General features: G+C 42.9%; 1 protein-coding gene across 1 annotated transcript in view; it reads left to right on the forward strand.

Annotated features, from left to right (window-relative positions):
- wdr33 (WD repeat domain 33) overlaps window positions 1-21,859 on the forward strand; it is a 107,605-nt gene extending 85,746 nt beyond the window's left edge. Inside the window, exons 16-21 of the mRNA XM_072573089.1 lie at window positions 1,661-2,509; window positions 8,071-8,158; window positions 10,751-11,225; window positions 19,244-19,413; window positions 20,040-20,201; window positions 21,309-21,859. Coding sequence (XP_072429190.1) covers window positions 1,661-2,509; window positions 8,071-8,158; window positions 10,751-11,225; window positions 19,244-19,413; window positions 20,040-20,201; window positions 21,309-21,532 — 1,968 coding nt within the window. The 3' untranslated portion in view covers window positions 21,533-21,859. The remainder of the gene's footprint in view (window positions 1-1,660; window positions 2,510-8,070; window positions 8,159-10,750; window positions 11,226-19,243; window positions 19,414-20,039; window positions 20,202-21,308) is intronic.
- Window positions 21,860-26,203: the final 4,344 nt, after the last annotated feature.

Consider the following 26,203-nt stretch of genomic DNA (forward strand, 5'->3'; position numbering starts at 1 on the left):
GACAATCAACATCCTTGGATTTACCATTGACCAGAAACTCAACTGGACTAGCTATACAAATACAGTAACAACAAGTGCAGGCCAGAGGGTAGGAATGCTCTGCATTTGCCTGGATGGGTGCAGCTCCAACAGTACTCAAGAAGCTTGACATCATCCAGGACAAAGCAGTCAGCTTGATTGGCACCACGTCCACAAGCATCCACTTCCTCCAACACTGACAGTCAGCAGCAATGTGTTGTATTTACAAGATGCGCTGCAGAAAGTCACCAAATACTCTCAGATGAGCACCTTCCAAACACATGACCACTTCATCTAAAAAGACAAGGGAGCAGAAACCTGGGAACACCACACCCTGCAAGTTCCCCCATGAGCCACTCATCATTCTGACTTGGAAATATATCCCTGTTCCTTCACTATCACTGGGTCAAGATCCTAGAATTCCCTCCCTAAGGACATTGTAGGTTAACCAACAACATGTGGATGCTTGTGGACGTGATGCCAATCAATCAAGGGAGGGAGCTCACCACCACCACCTGAAGCACAACTAGGGATGGACAATAAATGTTGGCCCAGCCAGTGACGCCCACATCCCATGAGTGAATAAAAATATGGTTGGGAATGAGGAACAGAAAATTAGCATTACCTGGAACATTTAGAATCACAGAATCCCTACAGTGTGGACCATTCGGCCCATCGAGTTCACACCGACCCTCCGAAGAGTAGCCCACCCAGACACCCCCATTCCTGTAATCCAGCATTTCCCCAGGCTAATCCACCTAGCCTGCACATCCCTTAACTTTATGGGCAAGTTAGCATGGCCAATCTATCTAACCTGCACATCTTTGAATTATGGACGAAACCAGAGCACTCAGAGGAAACCCACGCAGACACGGTGAGAATGTGCCAACATCACACAGATAGTTGCTCGAGGCTGGAATCAAACCTTCTATCAATGCCATAATGTCTCCTAAAGAGATTTCTTTGTTTAAACATTTATTCATTCATACATGGGGGATATACATTTTCAAAATAATGTACAAGTCAAATTTTTATTTGCCAGAAGAAAGGCTTTGTATTAATCTTACTGATAACAAGCTTCCAATTGACTATTCCTACAAATAATCATTTCCGATCAAAAGGTTATGCTTTACTCACCCCATTTCTACCCAATCATAGTTCACGTTGTAAGTTTGTGCACGTGATTGTATCATCCAATCATGTTCAAATAGATCCACAAGATTATATTATCCAATCATCCAATTGCACGTTTATATCTTGAACTGTTGCATATGTACTTTGTGATAACAGAAAACCCGTAATTGTTTATTTTTCCCCCTGTCAGGTCCTCACATTTGCTATACTGTCTGTTTCCCCTTACAGAGGGAAATTTGTCACATGTATTTGCTGCCTTTTTTCTTCTAGGTATTTGAAGTCACAGGTTTGGAAGGACCCTTGATGAGTTGCTGCAGTGAATCTTGTAGATGGTACACTCTGCTGTTTCTGTGTATTGGTGTTCAAGGGCATTAGTTATATATTCCCTTTACAGATAGCCTTGACAGTGTTAATGTCTACCCCAATTTCTTCAATAATTTGTAATAAGTTTACAGTTTGGGACAGAAAAGGTTATTTACGTTTTCTGTGTTTTCTTTCTTCCAAAAAGCAACTCAAGATTGAAAGGATGGCACAGAAGCAGGCAGAACAAGCACAGCAGCAACAGCAGCAACAACAACAACCACAGCAGCAGCAAGGTCCTTCTTTAACACAACAGGCCTTCCAAGGACAAGGATTTATCTCTCAACCTGCACAAGCATTTCAACAGGCACATGCATCTCAGCAGATGCAGATGAATATGCCCCTTGGACATTCAGGACCGCAAGGCAATTTCAGACCACCAGCTCCTCCAGGACAAATGGGTCTTCAGGTCGCTCCACTCATGCAGGGTCCTGCAGTATCACAGGCATTAATGGGTCCCCAAGGACATGCAGGGCCACAAGGAATTCATGGTCCAGGAGGTCCTCCTGGACCTCAGGGACCTCAAGGACATCCAGGACCACATGCAGCACAAGGGTTTCCAGGCCCCCAGAACCATCCTGGACCACAAGGACAGCAAGGACCTCATGTGCAACAAGGTTTAGGTCCCCAGGTTCATTCAGGCTCGCAAGGGCACCCAAGCTCCCAAGGACATCCCGGATCCCAAGGCCATCCTGGATCACAGGGAATGCAGGGGCCGTCAGGTCCAAGAGGGATGCAAGGAGCTCCAATGCAGGGACAACCCCAGGGAATGCAGGGTCCCCAGGGAGTACAAGGACCCCCCCAGGGCATGCAAGGACCATCAGGACCTCAGGGACCCCAGGGTGCATCAGGCGGGCCTCAGGGTCCATCAGGAGGGCCTGCACATCCTCAGCAGGGCACTTCAAATGCACAAGGACCACCTCATCAAGCCCCTTCCTTTCAGCAACCAACCAAGCCATCGCTGTTGGGTGATGGACCCAGAATGCCATTCAACCAGGTGAGGCGCCCTGTGTTTATTAGATTCTACACCAAATATTACACAAACTATATGAACATACAGAGCAATGTAATTGAAAATACAAGAAAGCCAAGTCTTCTTGGATACAAATGAATATTTGAAAACTGGTCCTGATTCAGTAGATATTCATGCAGGTTTCATTGAAACTTAAATCGGTCTGAGTATTACTGACAACTGGGAGTTGTTAATGTTCTGAGCCAGCAATTTTGTGTGTTTTACAAGTTTTCCACTAGTAACATTTAGGCATGTTAACACCTGAAGTTGGAAAATCAAAGGGAGAAAAGGGACGTTCAACCTAATGCTGGAGTGCTTACTACACAGAAGAACCTGCGTCATTGAGGCAATCAAACCAATAGTAAAAATTAAAATGGTTCACACGTAATGCTTTACACCCATGTATTTATTTGCGCTACACAGAATGAGTTTACCATATGGCTGCCTGCTAAACACCTTAGAATTAGGATACTGACATTAGGTCCAAGAAATATTCTAGGTTGTTTTGCTTGTTATTATTTTGAAGTGTTCTAATGTCACTTTGTATCTAAAGAATAAAACATTTATAGTGCACATGCCTGAACAAAAATCATCTCAAAGTGTTTCACCTGCATGAACTTGCATTGAAAACTGCTATCAATGTTAATTGAGGTCAATCCTCTCGCCTCCAGAGCATTACTGCACAAGTTCCTCAGGATACCGCCCTCCATCCACCCACAATAACTCTCCTTTTATCATCGGATCAGAAGTGGGGATGGCCATTGAGCAATCCTCAATGTTTTAGCACCATTCATCATTCTTCAGATGCAATAGTACCATGGCCAAATGCAGCAAGACCTGGACAGTATCTAGGGTTGGGCTGACAAGCGGCGACTCACATTAATGCTGCACATGTGCCAGACACTGGCCATTCTCAACGAGAGAAAGTCTATCCATTGCCCCACATATCCATTGCCATCACTGAATCCCCCACTGTCAACATCCTGGGGGTTACAAAAAATCAGAAACTAAACTAAACTACGCTCAGAAATGCTATGGCTGGAAGAACAGATTGGAATTGGGAATCCTGCAGTGGATAACTCCCCTCCTGACTCTACAAAGCCTGTCTATCATCTACAAGGCATATGAAGCAGCACAGTGGTTAGCATTGCTGCCTCACAGTGCCAGGGACCCGGATTCGATTCCCACCTCGGGAATCTGTGTGGAGTTAGCTCATTCTCCTGTGTCTGTGTGGGTTTCCTCCCACAATCCAAAAGATGTGCAGGTGAATGGGCCATGTTAAATAGCCAAGTCGGGGTAAATATAGGATGGAGGAATGAGTCTGAGTGGGTTACTCTTTGGAGGGTCGTTGTGACCTTTTGGGCTGAAGGGCCTGTTACCATACTGTAGGGAATCTAATCTTAAAAAGTTAGGAGTGTGACTTTAAATTCTCCACACCTGCCTGGATGAGTGCAACTCCAACAATACTCAAGAAGCTTGACACTATCCAGGTCAAAGCGCTCCATTGATTGGCACTACATCCACAAGCAGACTCCCACCAATACTCAGCCGCAGCAGTATGTATCATGCGTAAAATGCGAACATTTATAAGGCTCCTTAGATAGCGCCTTCCAAATCCTACAATCGCTACTGTCTAGAGGGCAAAGCCAGCAGGTACATGGGCACACCACCATCCACAAGTTCTTCTCCAAATCAGTCAACCTTCCTGACATGGAAATATATCATCGTCCCTTCACAATCACTGGCTCAAAATTCCTGTTACTCCCTCCCTAAAAACATCTACACCAAGTAAGACTGCAGTGATTCAAAAAGGTGGTTCACCACCATTACCTCGTGAACAATTAGGAATTGGTAATAAATACTGACCCAGCCAGCAAAGCTCACCCTCCCAAAAAAAACAATACCATTGAATGTCAAGGGGAAATAGTTAAATTTCTCTTGTTTGAGATTGTCATTAACTGGCATTTGCACGGTGTGTGTTACTTGCCATTCGTCAGCCCAAGCCTGGATGTTATCCAGGTCATGCTGCATATCAGCACTGGCTGTTTTAATACCTGAGGAGTTGCAAATGGTGCTGAACATGTGCAATCTTCAGTAAACATCCCCACTTCTGATCTTATGATGGAGGGAGTTTGTTGATGAAGCAGGTGAAGATGGTTGAGACTACACTGAGGAACTGAAGGCTCTTGTGATGGAATAGCAGTGTTGCTGCAGCGATGTGTAATAATGCCTCCGAAATGATTGATTAGAAAATATCTACACTTGGGGTATGTTCTGAGACTGATCTGATTAACCTCCTACAACTACATCCATCTTCCATTGTGTAGCTTTACGTTGCTGCGTACAGGGACACACTCCTGTTTCTTACAGTACACGTGGATGTTATGACCATTGGCTCAGTTGATTGCATTTTTACCTTTGGATGTCACAGTTAAAGTGTTCAAGGCCTTTATCAGGATGTGAGCAGATAATCTCAGTTGATCGTCCACGGCAAAACTGCGGTCCTACTTTTCAGATCAATCGAGAGGTCTGTTTTGCTTAGCTCAGGTATATCTTCTGGATGTCATGCTGCTATTTGCATAGGAGCAGAACATTCTGTGCTCCTCAACATTCAATGTTCCTTTCTGAACCCAAAAAATTAAAAATATTGGTGTTTGTGACAGATTATATGTAGAATAGCAGTCACGATACTTTATAATGGTGCCTACTGCCCTTCAGATTGATTATTTGGGATATATGTTGGAGATAGGATAAAACTCCTTTTTAAATGTAAATTTATTTCATAATGGAGAAGAATAAAAGTAGAGCCGTATAACTGCATCAAACTTTGATTGGCAATGTCTGTTTTTATCTCTGTGGACCTCAAGATTAATAGAAAATTTTAAAAATAATTCATGGGACATGGACTTCTCTGGCAAGCATTTATTGCCCAATCTAAATGCTCTTGAGAGGATCAATTCCTCATTTTTTTTTGTGTAGCCTAATAAATCAGTTAATGTTGTTCCACATTGAAAAGACAGTCGTGGATAAAGTGAAATATTCTGTTTGGCTCTTCATTAATTCACTTTCCAGCATTCTAAGGACTTGAACCATATCTGACTCTCACTTCAAATGAGGGCTATTTAGTTTCTGTCCGCAAGTGATGCAAGTCACAGAGTATTGGTAGTCAGTCATTCTTACCTTCCGCATTATTGTGTGCTCAAACCTTTAGGAAGGTTCAGCTTATTCTTGTGAATGACTTCAGTTTTGAAATGCATCTTAATTCAAGAGGAGGTTTTTTCTTAATTGCCTCATGTTGGTACACCAGTACAATGCTGATGGAGAGTTGCATTGTCTGAGATATTGTCTTTCAGAAGAGATGTTAAACTGACACCCATCTATTCAATGGTACTATTTCATAGAGTAGGAGTGGAGCTATTCCGAGTGTCCTCACCAATTTATCATTTGTTAGACATCACAAGCAGATTGTCTGACCGCTATCAAATTGGCTCCATGTTTTCAAATTGTTACAGTGACTAAATATCTAAGGTGTTTCATAAAGCGTGGTGGAACCATAGAAATGCTGAATGATCTATTAATAATTGCACAAAAATTCAATTTGTCATTGTGGGAATATACCTACATTTGTCTGTTTTGTCTCACTGTATCAATGTGTTTTTTTCTTCTGTTCACTCACATTGGATCCATTTGCTGATCACACTTATAACTTGTCCAGATTTGTTTGAAAGTTGTGTTCCTTCCAATGCCTGATCCCTTACACACAGGGAGATAGCAGTCTCTTTCTGGATAAGATTACATTTTATGTAATGCAAACAAAAGAAACATCCAGAACAATACTGCTGAATCTGACAGGTCTCAGGGAGTTTCGAGTTAATTTATTTTTATTTTGTTGATTGCTATCACTACAAAACTTCAGAATTTATGCAATATATGATATCGTAACATCTCAACAAAGAATAGGATAAAACCCTATTCCCCTTATTTAAGAAATTATTACAAAACAAACGTGATGATTTTTTAATTTGAAAGAAATTTTTTGATATCAATGAGATCTAATAATTCATGAGGGGAATGAGAGGATGCAAGATGGTAAGCCCACCACTTGAAAAAAAAATCTTCTTTAATGTTCACACAAGTTACCCATTTCCCTATCCTTTCTGACTACTTAGAATATATTGGATTGAAATCATTAAAGAATTAATGTGAATCCTCCGCCATTTCCATTCTTGACCCCTTCCCTCCCTTCTGCTGTTCCAGCTTTCAGTCTGAAATTCACTGCTTCAAAATCTACCTTTTGGGAATCATAGAATTGTTACTGCACAAAAGGAGGCCATTCAACCCATAATGTGTGCACTGAACAAACCCACAATCTCTTCTTCAGCCCAACCCGCTTAACCTCTTCAGCCACGTTCTATAACTCATCATCCAGTTCCTGCTAATTTCTTCCTCTATTGCCATTCAGTACTAAGTGTCTAGGAGTGCTCTGACGTTCTGACAAAGGTCCCATGTCCCATGAAGCTGTTAATGACTTATATTCATACTTCCTCATTACCAGGCTCCAGAACTCGCCCTTCGGTTCTGTAGGGTGGCAAGGTGGCTCAGTGGTTAGCACTACTGCCTCTCAGCACCAGAGACCTGGATTTGATTCCACCCTTGGCAACCGTCTGTGTGGTGTTTGCACGTTTTTTTTTAGATTACCTTCCCTACAGTATGGAAACAGGCCATTTGGCCCAACAAATCCACATTGACCCTCCAAAGAGTAACCCACCTAGACCCATTCTCCTACCCCATATTTATCCCTGACTAATGCACCTAACGCTATGGACAATTTAGCATGGCCAGTTCACCTGACCTGCACATCTTTGGAATGTAGGAGGAAACCAGAGTATCCGGAGGAAACCCATACAGGTGCGGGGAGAATGTGCAAACTGTACACAGCCAGTCGCCTGAGGCAGGAATCAAACCCAGCTCCCTGGCACTGTGAGGCAGAAGTGCCAACCACTGAGGCATCGTGTTCTCCCTGTGTCTGTGTGGGTTTCCTCCAGGTGCTCCAATTTCCTCCCATAGTCCAAAGATGTGAAAGTTAGGTGGATTGCCCATGCTAAATTGCCCATAGTGTTCAGGAATATGCAGGCAAGCCATGGGAAATGCAGGGGTATGGTAGGGGGATAGATCTGGAAGGGATCCTCTTTGGAGGGTCGGTGTGGACCCATTAGGCAAATGGCCTGTTTCCACACTGTAGGAATTATATGATGAAAATGATAAAAAGGCTCATTTCAAGGAAAATGTTCAAAAAACGATTGGACTGATATTAAGTAATTTGCCTCCTTGATGCATGTCCCAGTTCTGCCCAAATTGGACACTAAAAGTGAGGAAAGAATGATATGTTAAAATCAAATTCTGAGGTGTTGGCTGTATTTTTCTGGTTGTGCAACATCTGGCAGATTTCTGTCCAATGTGCTTTATGAAATACCAAAGTGTTCTTTTTGTTTTAAGTTGGTCTGTATCTCATGGATGACTCATTTGTTACTTTTTTCCTATGAAAGGCTGGAAACCAAGTGCCGCCATTGATGATGGGTCCGGGTCGATTACCTGCTTCCAGTCAGGGACCTCCAGGTCCTGGGCCAAGCAAAGGTGAGAAGAGCAGCATTGCACATAACTGCACATAAATGGTTTAATCAAACTGCGACATAAAGAGTCAAACCTCACATGCTGCCTTGCGGAACTTTTCCTGTGCATAAAGGTCACTCATGTGAAACTTGAAAGGGTTCAGTAAAGATTTATAAGGACGTTGCCAGGGTTGGAGGATTTGAGCTACAGGGAGAGGCTGAACAGGCTGGGGCTGTTTTCCCTGGAGAGTCGGAGGCTGAGAGGTGACCTTATAGAGGTTTACAGAATTATGAGGGGCATGGATAGGATAAATAGGTAAAGTCTTTTCCCTGGCATCAAGGAGTCCAGAGCTAGAGGGCATAGGTTTAGGGTGAGAGGGGAAAGATATAAAAGCGACCTACGTGGCAACTTTTTCACACAGAGGGTGGTACGTGTATGGAATGAGCTGCCAGAGGAAGTGGTGGAGGCTGGTACAATTGCAACATTTAAGAGACATTTGGATGGGTATATGAATAGGAAGGGTTTAGAGGGATATGGGCCGGGTGCTGGCAGGTGAGAGTAGAATGGGTTGGGATATCTGGTCGGCATGGACGGGTTAGACCGAAGTGTCTATTTCCATGTTGTACATCTCTATGACTCTATGTTGAAGGTGCACTGATTCATTATTATGTGAACTGCCTTGTACAATAGTGTTTAAACTTCTGACAAGAAGAAAGAAGCAACAGCAATTTCTGTATGCAGAATACTCCAGAATTTGAAGAATGAAAGACATGTTAACAAATTGCAATTGCAAATAAGATGTTATTGACCCTGCAACAACTTGATACATTGTGCCTTGGTAACCTTTGTGCAATCTATTACTCGTTGTATCAGTGTATGTGGTTCCAGTTCTAAGAAAGTATTGATTGGTGAGCACCTAAGCTGCTTTTGTCAGTGTTTGATTCACAAAACAGCTGATGATATTTGAATGCTCAATATACCTGGGGTCATCCTCTCAAAACTCAGTTGGTGAACTGTTTTTGGACAGATGGCTGTTTGTTACTCGAGGTGTGTGAATTTCTTCACTGCAGCAAGAGGCTTTCTCAAACCAGCAGGAGTTTCACCTCTGGCAGTAGATAGAGAAGTGGCATTCATTGATCCATAAACACTCATGGTGCAAAGTTAAGTGAACTCTTGCATTTGAATGGCCTGTTTATGAAAGATTTATAAACCTAAGGAGCGATGTGGTTTAAAAAATGACAGTAGGGCACTTACTCAAGTTCCTCGCCTAGAGAGAATGCAATATATTGTACAGTGAATGAAGCATCATATAAAATGATGCCATGTCCATCTTTTGCACATTAAGTAGCATTTCTTCAAAGGCTAGCCTGACATTTGTTCTTGAAGTATTTTCTAGCTTTCAGTTTGTAGGGTTCTCTAATATTAACTACAAAATCCATTTATGATGTCCCTAATTTCAGAGAATGAGTGAGTTTAAGAAAATACCTGAAGTCGTCATTACAGCTCAGACAGAGGCAGAAGCTAGATCTGATGTTGTTATAAGTGGCCTATAGACTGGGACCCCCTTTTCACACAGTGCCAAAAAAGAGCTTTCAGTAATTGGTGATCTCAGTAAAATACCACTGTCCTTTGATGCTAGACCTCAAGTCAGTGATCAGAATAACCTAATACAGTACACATCACTACAAGTATTTTTGTAATTTATTTCATCAGAATGTAAATTGATCCATTTATGGGGTCATAGACTAATCCATTCCGAGGTTTGAGAGTATGCAGAATCATGGGTTTGTGGATTAATTTCGAGGATTGCCTAGTTGTTCTTTTCAAGGTCAGCTATGGTTCAGTGGGTAACAGTCTTTTCTCTGGGACAGTACATTCTGGGTTCAGTAGGTTCTCACTCCAAAGTCTGGAAACCAAACTAGACCAGCACACTCAGTACATTACTGAGAAAGTGCTGCACTGTTGGAGGATGACTTGAATCTGAGGCTGCACTTGCCGACTCAGATGGGTGTAAAAGATCCCATTGCCTTTCAAGGAAGAGCAGGAGGAATCTTTCTGTTTTCCTGACAAATATTTTTCCATTAAACAACATCACCGAAACAGGTTACCTAGTCATAAACACGTCACTACTTGTGCATAAATGATCTGTTCTGTCTAGATGGAACAACGACTATACTTGAGCATGAAAGTCTTGCCTTCTCAACCTTGCCCTTCTCTTGAGGTGTGGTGACCGTGAGGTTAAACTCACCACAAGTCTCCCTCTGTCTGATGAGAGAGCAGACTTATGTTCCTCTTCATCTATGACGACTTATTTGTGTGCAGCTATCTTTAGGAAATGAAATATTTCAGTGAATAAATGAAGTATATGAGAGGTTTTAAAAAAAGCACCAGAATGTTAACACCAATTTTTTGAGCATTCTGGATGTATGATTTCAGACCTCTTTATTTTTCTAGAGATATTTGCGTTGGCAAGTTAATGGATTGTGCACATTTGTCTGGACAGTCAATCTGTTCACATCAATACCACTATGCGCAAGGAGAATGGCTGTCCAATTTGTGCCTTGTTGTTCATCTGTTTGCATTAACAACAGCTTCAAATTAATTTTGTCTTGTCAGGTGAATCTCATGGTCCTCCAAATCATCACATGGGCCATCCACAGGAAATGAGGCGTGATCAGAGCTCAGAGCGTGAACCTGAACGTGGACTTCCATTCAGGGGTTCCCACGACTGGGGTGATCCTCGAGAAAACAGAGGCTCCGCCGAGAGGCGGGGCCCGCCCCAAGACTACCATGATCGCTTTGAAGGACCAGATCAGTACCACGATGATTACCGGAAGGATGAGAGATATGGCCACAGGCCGCGGGAGTTTGAAAACCGTATGGGCCCGATACCTCTTGATGAGGGTTGGAGACGGGGACCTGGACCTCAGCGGGATTTTCCTCCTGATCAGGAGTACAGGGACTTTGGGGATCCTGAGCACAGGGGCCCGAACCGGGGTCCACCCCAAGGTTGGGATGGACGCAAACCAGTAGATGAACGATTCATGAGGGAGCCTGAGGATATGCGATTTCGTGGGCGGAGGGATGACAGGTGAGAATAAATTCGGAGTGGTCGTTCAGTAGGGATCCCTGACATGCAGGTTTATTTATCCAAAATACTGTGACTTACTATATATGGAACTAGATTTGAAATTGGATGTCAGCTGATTTTAGACTCACTCTAATGATTACAATTGGTGAAACATTCTTTCAACTGGAAGTGCAATTTATTGGACTTTATAGTGCAAACAAACAAGACCCAGCAGCTAGCAGGAGTGTGGCAATTATGTCACCAGCAGAAGGAGAGTTAAAGAACAATTGAATCTGTGGAAAAGAAAAATTGAGTCAAACTGTTATGGGAGTTTAGATCTTTCCTACACAGTGGCATAGTTTTTGTAGATAGTGGTGAGGCGGCAGTGCTCACCTCAGACCTCAGAGGAAACTGCCAATGTGACATTGCTTTGACCTTCCAGATTGCTGTTTTAAGTCCCTTGCTGAGTAAAGGAGATCTCTTGGTGGCCAGTAACGATGATGTGTGCAAGCAGTTGCCGACCAATCAAATTGAAATGTTCACGCACAGCAAACCAAGAAGTGAAACACATCTATCACTTTTAATTCGTATTTTCAGATAATGAAATAAAGGTTTGATGATATTCAGACAGAATCTAAAATAAAGATGGATAAAGTTTAAAATAATAAAATTACTTTTAAGAAAGTATGTAAGTTTTTATTGTTGCAGAGAAATGTAATATTCAACACACAAAATTAGCTTCCCAGGGCCAGTAAGGATGTGGGAGTTAATAGAATTAATACAGTTAGCCCCAATAACATCTCAATCTATCAGATTTTAGTTCTTCAAGGGTTTTCACATCAACTCCAGCAAAGAATTCATGAAAGTTCTCACCACATCATGATTGCACTTTGCAGAGATCTCTTTACATCTAACAGGAGAGCTTGGAATCTCAGATAGCGACTTCTGAGCTGTCGAGTTATTCAGTGCGTGTTGGAACTCTCAAACTGCTGTCAATTTTCAATGGAGAATGACGACAGAAATCAACACTTTTGCCATCATTACCACAGCCAAAGAGTATTGTAAACAATTCCATTCATCATAACTGCAAGCCAAAAATTTGTAGCATGTATAAGGTTAATAAAGCATGTATTAATCAGAAACTGGAAGGTTCCTGGGCTTCATGTCACACATCTGGAATACAAGACTCAAGGAATCAAAAAAAGCAATTAACAATAGCTTAGCCTTTTTCAGATCTCCATAAATAACTCCAGCTGATGAAGCCTGGAGGATGTCTGGTGTTGGCCTAAATATTCACAAAAGAATACAGTACAAATCACTGGCCCGCTAACCTAGAAATCAACTTTGAGAAAAATTGAAGGGATTATATCTAAGTAGCACCAGGATCATGAAGTGGAGTAGTTCAGTATGGTGTTAAAGCTGACAGAATGTGCCATCCAAATCTCTGAGAATTCCTTGAGGAGGCAGTTGCATTCATGGCCTAGGATAACTCAATGAATAGTTAGCGTGCAGTTTACTTGTTTTCAATGGTCCTTGTGAAGCTTGAGAAATTGATTAGGTTTTCTCCATGGATTAAGAATTGGCTTGTCAACAGAAGATGGATATTGGGAATTGAGGGGTGTAGTTAGGATTGAGCAAAAAACAACAGTTTCATTAGGCCCAGCAAACATGCTGTTAAAGATGCTTCCGACCGCAACTATTGGAGCTTTGGAGAGTCTGAACCTGCAGCCTGCTGTTGCTATAACACACAATAGACAGGGAGAAACTTCCCACTCATGAAAATATCAAGAATGACAGTGCACAGGTTTTCAGTAGTTTGCAGAACAAGGACAAACATTTTTACAGTCAGTGGCTATGGTCAGGATTGAGCTGAAGAGAATGTGATGGAGGCAGGTTTATTTGAGACATTCAAAAGGGAATTTGACTTATCTGGAAGGCAGGCACATGGCATTTAAGTGAAATGAACATTTGGAGAATCATAATTGTGGAGTGACGTAATGGCCTCATGAACGATTATGTGAATATGGTATCTTTCTTTAATGCTTCCATGTGAAGGCCCAAAGATAAAAAGAGCCAAGAGATGGTCTGTTCATCCTTTATTTGAGCAAATGTCTCCAGTCATCCAGAGCAGCTTTCATATAAACAAATAAGTCTTAAAAATTCTTTCTGTAGATTTGGACAGTGTTGACCATTGTGGGAATGAATTTGAGCAGAGGTGTCGAGATCAGCAGTGCCCAACTCAAGGCTGACAGGAACTAGATTTTGATCCATGTGATCGGGTTGAAGATTTGTAGGTGTTGATTGTCTAGACTTAAAGCATCAACCAGTACCCCTGGAACTACTCTGCCTGAAAATTGGAAATGGCAATAATCCATCGCATACTGCTGTGAACTGGACAGAGCCAAGCAAAGGTCCACATACAGCTGGAGCCACTTAGTCAAGCCAATTCAGAAATGCAGAGTTGCAATCACGTTCTATATACAGACATTTTCCATTCATGCAACACATAAAATCTGTCCCTGCTCTTGGGATGGCCTCTCTGAGGAGAACAGTGAGCTCCTTTGTTGCCTCTGGATGGCATTAATGATTCCATTGTGCCTTAGATTGCTTTGAAAGAAAACCATCTGCCAATTGTAAACTGTAAGCCGGTTTATTCACAGAAACAGCAATAGGAGCAACACCTTGAATCAATTCAAGTGTACAATGTGGAGCCAACTCACAAAGGTTAAGCAGACAAATCAGCCAAAGACTTTTAAAACGTCTTTCCAGTTCTTGAGATCATAACACTTTTCAGAAAGAATTGGAAGACCTATTCCTTAGGGAATAAACTGAATTGCTATTTCAGGAGTCACCGGTGATGTTTCATTCTGTTCCCCACCTCCAGGATAAGCATCCATTATTCCTGGTTTTTGGAAGTTGCTCTGAGAGATGGGGATTGTCTATTTGAGTAATGTTGTCTATCTCAATCTACAAACACAAATGAAGTGATGCTGCCCTGTGATGGTTAATGTGCACAGCCCCACATTTCAGCTGTTTCCACTTGACCCTTTATAGCTCAAGATGTACCTGATTGAATGACAGTAATTATTTCTGTTGATATGTTCACGACCAGTTTAACCATCAGAATATTGACACTAAGGATGCTTGTCAGGATTACCAAAGCTGTGGGATGTACACCATACAGGCCAGCTCCTAAGGCCAGCACTCAAAACCCAGGCAACTCAGTTGTATTGTACTTACTGACCTTGCTTGTGGTTTCTGAGCTTGATGGTTTGAAAACATGCATTGCTTCATTGATGGATGAATTCTGCCCCAAAGCATGAAGATCCGTTTCAATGAGATCTTTGTGTGTTCTAATGTAGACTTTATCCACAAATTGGTGTTGACGTGATCTTGTTTATCCCAAGACCAAGGGTTTTTCCCATATGTATCATAATTGTCATGTAGAAATACGCCACAACGTTTTGGACTGCTCAGATGGTCCATGAGCAATCCTGTCCATTTGCTGAATATTCCATTTCCCAAGGCAATATGATTTATAACTTGAGTAAGTGACAAAATGATCTGACCGAAACTCCTTAACCTGACTCAATCAGCACCAATACCCAAGTCTAATAAACTCCTATGGACTACAAACACTTGGATACAGTCAGGATGCAGCAGAAGTACCGCTATATAAATATATTTCCACCTTTTTGGATTTGGTTTCACCTTATGGGTTCAGTCTGCTAATGGCCACTGCTACATTGCTGTTAGTTGAGCCATAAAGCTGCAAGAATTGTTGGACTACCTGGAGATTGTCTGCACTTGTTTCTTGCTGTGGGATAAGATGCGTTTGTGGTGGTATCCCCCTTTGTCTGTTCAAGTCTCTGTCGTTCCACCCACACACAAACCTCGGTACCACATTTCAGCCACTCTAAAGTTACGCTGTTCAATCTTAAACAGTTAACTCTGCTTTGGTTAACTGGGTCAGACTGTAGGAATTCAGTACAGAAATTGATGCACAATGATGTCAATGAGCCAAATGCAGAGCACCTTAAGAAATCTGTCTGCACAGAGTAACCAGTAGTGGTTTCTATCTGTCCATTCACCACCTTAAAGAAATAACTTGTAGCTTTGTCATTTAATATCTGACGTTGAACTGCGCGAGAGAGTCTGTGTTTAAAGGGTGAACACAGAGGCACTTAATAACACAGTGCACATCCAAGAATGGAAAGTAATAGTTCCTGGAAGCTGTTTCTAATGGAAATCAATAGTTAACCAGCTGTGACCCTAAGGAGCATTCTTTTATCTCAGAGACAGTGACCACAGAAGCAGACAAATGTTCTGCAGTAAAGAATTTATTTTCTCATATCAAGTAATTTTTTTTGGTTGTTGCTGCCTTGCTATTTAGTAGGAATCTTTAAATATTTGATCCTCCTTTTAAAATATTGCCTTATAATGTATCCAAACAGAGAGAGCTTGTACTCAAAAATGCTTTGACACGAAGCCACATTAGATATTAGGGCAGATGCACAAAAGCTTTTAAGGAATGTCTTAAAAGGAAAATAAGAAGAAAGAAATTAGACAGAGAGAGAGGTGTAGAGAGGAAATACCAGCATTTACAGCCCAAGCAGCTGAAAACAGAGTCAGCTATAGTACGTCAATTAATTAATTAATCAATTAATCACTGGAGCATAGGAGGTTGAGGGGTGACCATATAGAGATTTTTAAAATCATGAGAGGAATCGACAAGGTGATCGACAGGTGTGGTTTCTGAATGATGGAGGATTTCAAGATTGGGGGCATAGATTTACGGTGAGAGGAGAAGGATGGGAGAGGCAATTTTTATTTTACAGAGTAGTTTGTGGAATGTACTGCCAGAGGAATTGGTGGATGTCAGTACAGTTACAACATTTAAAAGACATTGGGATAAGTACATGAGTAGGAAAGGTTTGGAGGGATGTGGGCCAAGCACAGGCAGGTGGGGACTGGTTTAGTTTGGAAACATGGTCAGCGTGGGCTGGTTGGACCGAAGAGTTTGTTTCCATGCTGTATGACTCCATGGGATGTTCAGGAGACCAGTGTTGGAGAGACGAAAGGCTGGAGGAGATTACCACGTTAGTGAGAGGCAAGTCCATGGAATGATTTCAAAACATGGATGAGAATTTTTCTAAATTGAGTTGTTCCTGGTTTGGACGTCAGTGTGGTTCAGCAAGTACATTGATGTGAGTTGAATGGGACTATGAGTTAGGATATGGGCAAAGAATCCCTCTAGTGTGGAAACAGACCATTCAGCCCAACAAGTCCTTACCGACCCTCCAAAGATCATCCCACCCACATCCATTTCCCCTACCCTATCCCTGTAACCCTGCATTTCCCATGGCTAATTGACAGAACTGAAACATCCCTGAACACTATGGGTAATTTATCATGACCAATTCATAGCTTGCATACCTTTGGACTGTGGAAAGAAACCAGAACATCCGGCAGAAACCCACGTAAACATGAGGAAAACGTGCATCCTCCAGGCTTAGCTGAGCAGAAGATTATGGGGAATGGAAGGTGGGAGACTGACCAGGAGAGTATTGGAGCAGTCAAGTCTAGAGGTAACCAAGGCGTGGATGAAGGTCAGAAACACTGGAGCAGTTTTAACACACCTAATCCCTCTAGTATACTCGGCCATTCATTCAGATCTTGGTTGATCTGTGATCTAACTCCGTATACCTGCTTTCACCCAATATCCCTTGATATCTTCAGTTAGCAAGCATCTGTCAATCTCAGACTTAGCCTACCCTCTCTTTAAAACCAGTACATCCATCATAATGTGTGGTATCCAGAACTGCTCTCCGTACAAAAGTTTTGTACAGCTGTAATGTCATTTCTAGACTCCCTGTTCACATTTCCATGGCATATTGACTAACGCTGCAGATACAGTGCTATGATCTTTGTGTAGCTGGTGTCCAGCACTGATGTGCACAGTACTGCTCTTGCCATTTGTGAGATTGTGCTATTGCCTTTGTTCAGTAGATATCCTATGAGAGTGTTTGCATTTACAATTATGCATAGGTACCTTCACCTCTTCTGTTCTGTTATGGGAGTTTGTACTGCACAACCACTGTTTGGAAGGGGTTGTTGAGAGAACAGCAATGACTTTAATTTCCTGTTCTGTGTCTCAGTATAGTGAACAAATGTGTGCATAACAAGCAGTGTTCTCTCTAACTTGTCGTTAGTGTTGTTAGCTGTCTTCCATATAATGCTCACTAGCCAGCTATCCTTGCCAGGTACTTGTTAACAAAAATAAGCAGAAGCTAGCCTTTTAAATTCATTTTCATATGAGTGTTAAATCTTTTACACATGCTGACCAAAAGACATAGGAGCAGAAGGAGGCCATTCAGCCCATTAAGTCTGCTTCACCACTCAGTGAGCTCATGGCTGATCTGATCATTCTCAACTCCATTTTCCTGTCTTGCCTCATAACCCTAGCTTTCCTTACTGATTAAAAAATCTGTCTTTCTCAGCATTGAATATGTTCAACAATCCAGCCTCTACAGCCTTCTGTGGTAAAGAATTCCACAGATTTACTATCCTCTGAGAAGATGTATTCCTGTTCATCATTTTACAAGGACAACCTTGTCTTACGCCCTCTGCTCCTCGAGTCTCCCTCAAGGGAAAACAACCTTTCTGTCTCTACCCCCCCTGTCAAGCCCCCGAAGAACCTTGTATGTCTCAGTAAGGTCACCTCTCCTTCTAATTTCCAACAAGTGCAGTCCCAATCTATTCAACCTCTCCTCATAAGGTAGACCCTTCATACCTGGAATCGACCTGGTTGAAATAAAACGCTTTCCTGTATCTTTTTAACCTTGACTTCATACAATAGACTTACATCCAAATGGAGGAACTGCAACAAAGACATGTAAATGGGTTAAACCCTTGGCTTGTCAGCAGGTTTAAAATTAATTAGCTTGTCTGTTTCTTATGTATGTGAACCTACATACCACCTTCCTCATTAGCTGGACAATTAATTTGTTGACTAATCTCGAAGGATTTGACAGCATTTGCCAGGACATAAGGTCGCTCATCTCATTGTATTCTGGATTCATTCTTTAAGCTTGTTTTTGAGATCCCCTGAATGATCCACAGTACCAATCAGTAAGGAGACCAGCCAATGCTCAGCCATGAAACAGTGACCTAAAACGCTTGTCTTGTGTGCAGAATATGATCTATTCAAACTTATACTTCTGTGTCAACTTCTTTTATTTCTGGTCTGTTATTTCAGATTACCTTCAGGCTGTTGTGCAAGCTTTGATTAATGGTCCCCTAAGGACAATCTTAAATTGCACCTTGGTAAATTTTATCTCAGAGAATCATGGGTATAGGTATTCAACCCGGCATTGCACTTTGGAGAGGATTGCTTTATCAATAGACTATCGCAGTAGTTATGATCAAATGAAGGGTATTTACCAATCGAAGCAATTGATTTGGAGAGTAAAACAACTTTGTTGGCCATTGTGGGCAAAAGTGAGGACTTGCAGGTACTGGAAGTCAGAGTCTGGACTAGAGTGGTGCTGGAAAAGCACAGCAGGTCAGGCAGCATCCGAGGAGCAGGAGAGTCGACGTTTCGGGCAAAAGCCCTTCATCAGGACTGAAGGCAGGGAGCCTCCAGGGCTGAGAGATAAATGGGCTCCCTGCCTTCAGTCCTGATGAAGGGCTTTTGCCCAAAACGTCGACTCTCCTGCTCCTCGGATGCTGCCTGACCTGCTGTGCTTTTCCAGCACCGCTCTGATCTAGACCTTGTTGGCCAACATACCTGGTGAGACACAGTACCTCAGCTGAAGAGTGACATGAGGAGGAACTCATCCTGCCTATTTCAGCGACGGGTTGTAATGCTGGGAGAGTAGGATTGGTGCTAATTTGATATGCTAACGCTTAGAGCTTGTCCGCGCAGAACGTTGGAACTCGCTGTGGTACCGTTCTTGGTGGGAGCTGGAATGTTACAGTCGGTCAGGTCTCTGAGACAGCTAGAGATGTGGGTGAACCGCCAAATCTTCTCTGTGCAGGTTCCGGCCCGTTCGAGGGGGATCTCGTCACGACGGTCGCGCTCCACGAGGCAGAGAGGCTTTCATGAATATGGATGAGTTCATGGGCGATGAGGAGTTTGAGCAAGCGGAGGAGAGCGCAAGGGGCCGTGACCCCGGAGGAAGAGGACGGGGCCGCGGAGCAATGCGAGGTATAGCTGAGCACGGGTCTCATCTGCTCACTTCAGCAGTTCGTTGGACCTGTGTTGAGCTGTTGTAGAAATAATAAAAGTGTGGCCAATTTAAAAAAGCATTGCCAATGCACAAAGTCGTAACTGTCACACGTGAACCGTGTTGTATCTCACGCTGTTGGGGGTTTAGGACTACTCCTGATGTGAGTAAAATAAGTTGGATTACAGATCCAATTGCTGACAAATTTACAGAACAAGCTTTCAAAACATTGACTCATTGATTATTGTTTTCGGCTGCCCACTCCCCACTGACCCTATTTGCTACAAGTATACTGGGACACACGAACAAGAGTCCCCATTCATACCTTCTCTGCGATTCTTTTAGTTCATACATTTTATCGCTCAAGGCCCCACCTCATTTTAAACCCCCCCCAACCTTAATCTATAGGTATCAGTTTGAAAGCTCCAAGCTCTAGTTCTAAGGTTTCGTCCTCTTGTTCTAGACTTGCCCTACCAGAGGAAATCGTTTCTTTCTATCTTCTCTTTAATTGTCTTTTCTAACCTCATGATTGCCGCATGAGAGTGAGGTACAGGACGCCCCGGATTGATTCTGCTGCTGATGCTTTGTTTCATTGTTGATGTTCCAGGTGGGCGGGGGGGCCTCCTTCCTCTACCTGGCCATGAAGAATTCCCTCGCTTCGAGGGAGGCCGGAAATCGGAGAAAAGGCCGCTGTCTCCAGGAGGTCACCGCGACGGCTGGGGAGGGCGAGGAGATCGAGGGGAAATCCATGATGCCAACAGAGAGCCAGGTTTGTTCTGGAGGACCCTTAACTTTCCACAATTAAACATTGGCCCTTGGAAAGTTAAACAGAGCCCCTGTGGTAGGCTCAAGAGGGTCAGTTGTGTGCGCACCTTCCACATTTTGTGTCTAAGCCATTGTATACACGGATATCTAGATATACACGTCCATGTGACTGTGTTTGAAAGCTGTTTCTCATTTCGTGGGGCTATAATTTTCACTGAGTTTGCAACAAGTAACCTGGTTGTGGCATTTTAAGCTGCCTTGAACTAAAACATGTTGATTGTTATTGCCAAATTTTTTTAGATTTGTTTCACGTTGGTTATCTAACATTTGAGAGGTCCCTACTCAGAATATAATTTGTGATTTAATGTAAAGGGCCTGTACTATGAAGCTTCAGTTCATTTTGTTGCCCTTCACATGGCCAGGTGACAGTGTGCCAGTGATCCTCACCAGAACCACTCGCTTCCTGGCTGCCAACAGGGAGTGACCCCCGTCATTCCATAGCGTAGACGTTGTGTCCCTTCCACCCTGCAGGAGACTGTGAAATGATGGGGCAGGAAGTCCTGATCAAAGGGATTAGGATGCACCTGGTCCCCTGGTTGAGAATAGTGAGTTTCGGTCTGGGTGGGTGTCCATCCAAAACTGCACCAGCAGCAGGCCAGTGTTGGGGCACCCTCTGCCCTTCTAGGGTTTACGGCAGAAGGGAATGCTGTGGAAACCAAGCTCCTGCTAATTTGTGCTGTCCAGTAATGGAGTAGTCCAGTAGCAGTGAGGGATTGTTACCCTCCCTGTTACCACACAAAGGTGTACAGAGTAGCACAGCCAAGGTTGTCATTGGGGTGCTGAGGCAAGCAAAGTGGAAGATTTGGTCTTCGCTGATGATGTGAGGAAGTCACTGGTGTTTGAACAAAGTACTGAAGCTTTTCCTCTTCAAGGGATTCTTTGTTCACTCATGTTTCACTTGAATCGGAACCTCTCAGGCGGGTTCCGTGCACTGCTGCCAGTATCAGGTTAGCACCACACTGTTGCTGTTGGCTTTGCGAAAGGGCTTGTTATGAAATGCTAAGCACAGGATGCCATTTAATGGATGTCCTTGCAATGGATTGTTTTACAGGGCGGAGTGGGCCAGCCTCATCGCCCCGCATGCCCAAGACTGGCCGTAGCAATTCGCACGAGGGAGACCGGCATGATGGTTTTCACCGAGACGACGGATTCAGTGGCCCTGGAGGACCCCCTCCTCGGGGTGGAGCTAGGGGTGGCCCCAACTGGGGAAGGAGCGGCAAGGCCTCAGGTCCTGGGCCACGCCGAGGCTCCTCCAGAGGCAGCAGAGGGAGATGAGTGAAGCAGCAGCAGCAGCAGAGAATCGGTATGACTGAAGACCCCCCAATGACCCAAACAGTCTCTCAAGTGGAACTTGTGCGTGCGGCCAGTGTGCAGGTCTGGCCTCGGAAGAAGCAGCGGTCGTTCCTTTTTTCATTTTTGTACAGTTAGCAGCAGTGTTTGTTGTTAAACTCCAGCAGTTTTAGTGTTGTGGGCTCTGGAGCTTTGCCACACACAGAGAATATGTGTCAGAACAGAGCGGCTCTGACTCCATGTACAGTTTGTCTCTAGTGTCATTTTGTATGACTACACAATATAATTTGTGCAAAATTTGACAAAAGACAATATGGAAACTGGCCTGTATTTATTTATTTTGCTACACCTCTCACCCACCCCAGGCACCACCATCACACGTTGCTTGACTGTCTTGTGAGGTCCCTGTCTGAACCACAGATTCAGATCGAGATGCTGTTTGAACATAGTAGTGCCAAGCTCATGTGGTCAATGGGTTTTGATGATGACTCCAAGGGGATAAATATGTTAAAAGACAGAAAGCAAGTACTGACAGGCAGCTTGGAAACACTGCATGAATGATCAGAGTTTCTATGGTATTGGTTGAGGGTCAAATATTGATGAGAACTTTGGAGTAGCAACCTCCAGGGAGTGCCATGGCTGTGATCACACTCACCTCAACAGGCAAAAGAGCCTTGGTTTAGTGTCATCGAACAAATTTGTGACAATACAGAACTCCCTCTGTATTGAATTGTCAGCTTAGGTTATGTGCTCATATCCTTGGAGTACTAACATCTGAGCCACGTTACCACACACACTGGGAATATTGCAAAGATTATTCAAAATATGTTACAGGCAAAAGTAAAGGCATCTCACATCCAGGTATGAGCTGCAAAGTCACAAATGCAGCGAGAGATGGATGCCAGTAATGCAAAAATGCAGATGTGGGATAGTGCTAATATAGTACCAACAAAAGCAGAAACTGCACTTTGATGAAGAGTAACCAGATTCAAAACATTAATCTGCTTTCTACCCACAAATGCTGCCAGATCTGCTGAGTTTCACAAGCAAGTTCTGTCATTGCTTCACATCTCCAGCCTTTGCAGTTGTTTGTTTTATTTTGAGACTGCAATATATAGCAGCTTGTAATATATAGCAGCTGCCAATGCAATGGTAGCAGAAAGACATTATTTGACCTGCATATAATTCATTGATGATGCAAAGGCAGCTGCAGTTTTTGTTATTACAAAAAAAACATATGTGTCTTGTAGAAACATTGCAAATTAGGTGCTCGCTGAACTTTACAAATACAAGCAGTATGAACAGTGCAGGTATTGACTGGTAGTGCGAGGAGAGTTTTAGGAAGTGGTCACGTTAGTGTCAGCTTGTTAATTATATGGAATGGTAGTGGTTTCTGAGCCAGTAACTAGCCATTAAAATTGTCCTTTCAATCTACCTTGACACAGGTCGCACTGGATATCATGGACTGCTTTGCGTGAGCTTGATTATTTTCCACCGGTTTACTTGAAGCTTTCAGAGCACTGCTCCTTCGTCAGTCTTCACCTAACAAAGGGGCAATCCTTCGAAAGCTTACAGTTTCAACTAAATCTGTTGGACGATAACCTGGTGTCATGCGTCTTCTGACTTTGTCCACCCCAACCCAAGACCAGCGTCTCCACACCATTGCATGAACCTATCCAGTGTACATTACATTTGTTGCTTCGTTAATTTGGCAAGTCATTCTTTGATAACCCTTTACTCTCAGGAATCCTGAATTTTATTGACACAGGAGACACAAGGGAAGATCTTTTCCATAATAAAGTAAAGCTGATGCCTGTGCAAGTCCTTCTACTGTGGCAAACCTCACACAGAATAGCACTAACTAAGTCAACCCGCCTTCCGTTCCCCCCCCATTGCTTCTCTTCCATCTTGCTAATCCTTTCCAATCTACATGTTTTCTGATCTAAAGCAAGTTATAAACAAGTACCTTTTAACTTTAAGGTGAAACCCTCAGTGATTTCATGGGAGCAAAAGCAATAATTACAAAGGTTACAGGTTTTCCTCCAATGTTCCTCCAGTCATTCCCATGCTTGCTCTGAGAGTCTTGTGTTTAAGGATGTGTCTACATTATCTGACACCTGACCAATGGGCATTTGGTACACCTTTTATTGGTCAGAATATTGAGTATAGGAGTTGGGAAGTCACATTGCAACTGTACGGGAGGTTGGTTAGGCCACTGTTGGAATATTGCGTGCGCTTCTGGTTTCCTTCCTATCAGAAGGATGTTGTGAAACTTGAAAGGGTTCAGAAAAGATTTACAAGGATGTTGCCAGGGTTGGAGGATTTGAGCTACAGGGAGAGGCTGAACAGGCTGGGGCTGTTTTCCCTGGAGCGTCGGAGGCTGAGGGGTGATCTTATTAAGGTTTATAAAATCATAAGGGGCTTGGATAGAGTAAACAGACAAAGTGTGGGAGTCCAGAATTAGAGGGCATAGGTTTAGGGTGAGAGGGGAAAGATATAAAAGGGGCCTAAGGGGCAACCTTTTCACACAGAGGGTGGTACGTGTATGGAATGAGCTGCCAGAGGAAATGGTGGAGGCTGGTACAATTGCAACATTTAAAAGCCATTTGGATGGGTAAATGAATAGGAAGGGTTTGGAGGGATATGGGCCGGGTGCTGGCAACTGGGACTAGATTAGGTTGGGATAGCTGGTTGGCATGGACGGGTTGGACCAAAGGATCTGTTTCCATGCTGTACATCTCTATGACAGTGTAATTAATGGTGTAATGACAGTACCCTTTTGCAACTTGATTTCATCTGACTCCGAAGTCTTATGAGGCCAACTGAGAAAACACTTTGGAAGATAAAGCCAGAGATGAATTGCTAAGCTGCTTTATTTTGTAGTCAGTGAACATAAAGCGATTGGACTCAACATCTTCAATAAGCACAGCATTTTTGAACATAATATGAAAATAGAGTGAGTGCACTTCACTTCCCCACATCACTGGGTCAGTTAGCTTGATTGAAGCTAAACCCTAACTAACCTGCACTGTCTCTGGGCCTGGCCAAAGCTTGTTATCTTCGCCTTCTGTTTAAAAAAAATGACTGACAATTTGTGTGGCTCTCACTCATTTTATTACCTTGTGTATCACTTCCAAAAGGTGGGGCCTGGCAAACACCTGGATCTGGAGGCATGCAAACGGAGAGAGTCGGGGCTGTGCATTCAGTAGGCTCAGACAAACTGGTTTATTTTCATCAAAGCCAAACTGATCAGCGTTTTCATCCCTCTTGCTTTGTTCAAAATATGTGCGAATTCCCACTTTGCATGAAATATGCCAGAAGTTAAAACAAACTCTTTTGTCAGCTCCTTTCTGTGGATAAAAACGATCCAAAAGTCCCAATCAGACGGTTAAGAAGAGCCAGTGAAATGTTTGGACCTTTTGAAGGAGACAGGCTGTGGTAGAACTCCTGTGCTCAAACTGCAATAGAAGTCCTACCTCGAAAGGTTGCATTGAGTTACACTTTGATAACTGAAATTGACAAAATACTATCAAGACTAGTCAATTCCTCTCCGTCTTCGAAATTACACTTCAGAGTATTTGATCTGATGGTTGTGCTACAGGTTTAAGAGATAGAAATGCTAATTACTTACTGTCTTAACAACTTGAAGCAGAGTGACCCAACTGAATCTGACACTTGGGTTCTGAGATTCTTTATAACTGGATTCATGGATCTATGGTATCAGAATTCCTGATAGATTTACCATAATACCTGCTGTCATGTCTCCAGGGCAAGTTTTGACGTTGGAGGCTTCCTTCAAAGAAGTAATTTTCAATGCCTTTTCTTGTACAGCTGCCAAGAAAGTAAATAGACCAGTCATTTTTGGATAAACAGCTAAATTATTTTTTTAGAGCGAAAGGAATGATCTTAAGATATTCTTAGACAAACGCATCAATAGCTTCACATATGCCATAAGAAATCATAAATTCAAGTACAGCATCACTAACCTCAGCAACTGGAAGATCTGCCAATAGTATTCAACCTTGCCAACTGACAGCATTTTTGAAGTTTATGACTCATGGTATAAACCATGGAAAATATTAAACCTTTCTTAACTTCCTGCACCAGTTACTTATCCATCTTCTGCGACTTTGTTGCTGTCGGCTCTGAGTTAGGAACACTGAAAGCTGCAGCTTGCATGACGCCTGTCTCATTCTGAATCTGTCAAACACTCACAGTGTGGCTTGTGAGGTTATTGGTGTGCGGGTCACTTGGGGGAGATGCTCGTAGCTGACAGCTGGTTCTGTGAGCCACTTATTTGAGTAGACTTTCTACCTCCAAGCCTCCTTCAATTGCTAGTTTGTAGTGCTTGCTAGTATTAAATAGCAAAGAGTTAACCACTAATGGATCATCAGCAGAAGAAGCATGAATGTGACGAACAAGTTACATTAAAATAATATGGAAGTGCCGGTGTTGGACTGGGGTGGGCAAAGTCAACAATCACACAACACCAGGTTATAGTATTTGAAACTGCAAGCTGTTGGAGCCCGCGCTCCTTCCTCGTACAGCTACTGAGAGAGAATACATCAGTCACAGAATTTGTAAGTAAAAGATCAAAGGGTCCTCCAACTTATGCAATGATATTCAACAAACCTCGATGACTATCAAACGACAGTC

The sequence above is a fragment of the Chiloscyllium punctatum genome, chromosome 6, assembly GCF_047496795.1.
Source record: "Chiloscyllium punctatum isolate Juve2018m chromosome 6, sChiPun1.3, whole genome shotgun sequence".
NCBI lineage: Eukaryota > Metazoa > Chordata > Chondrichthyes > Orectolobiformes > Hemiscylliidae > Chiloscyllium > Chiloscyllium punctatum.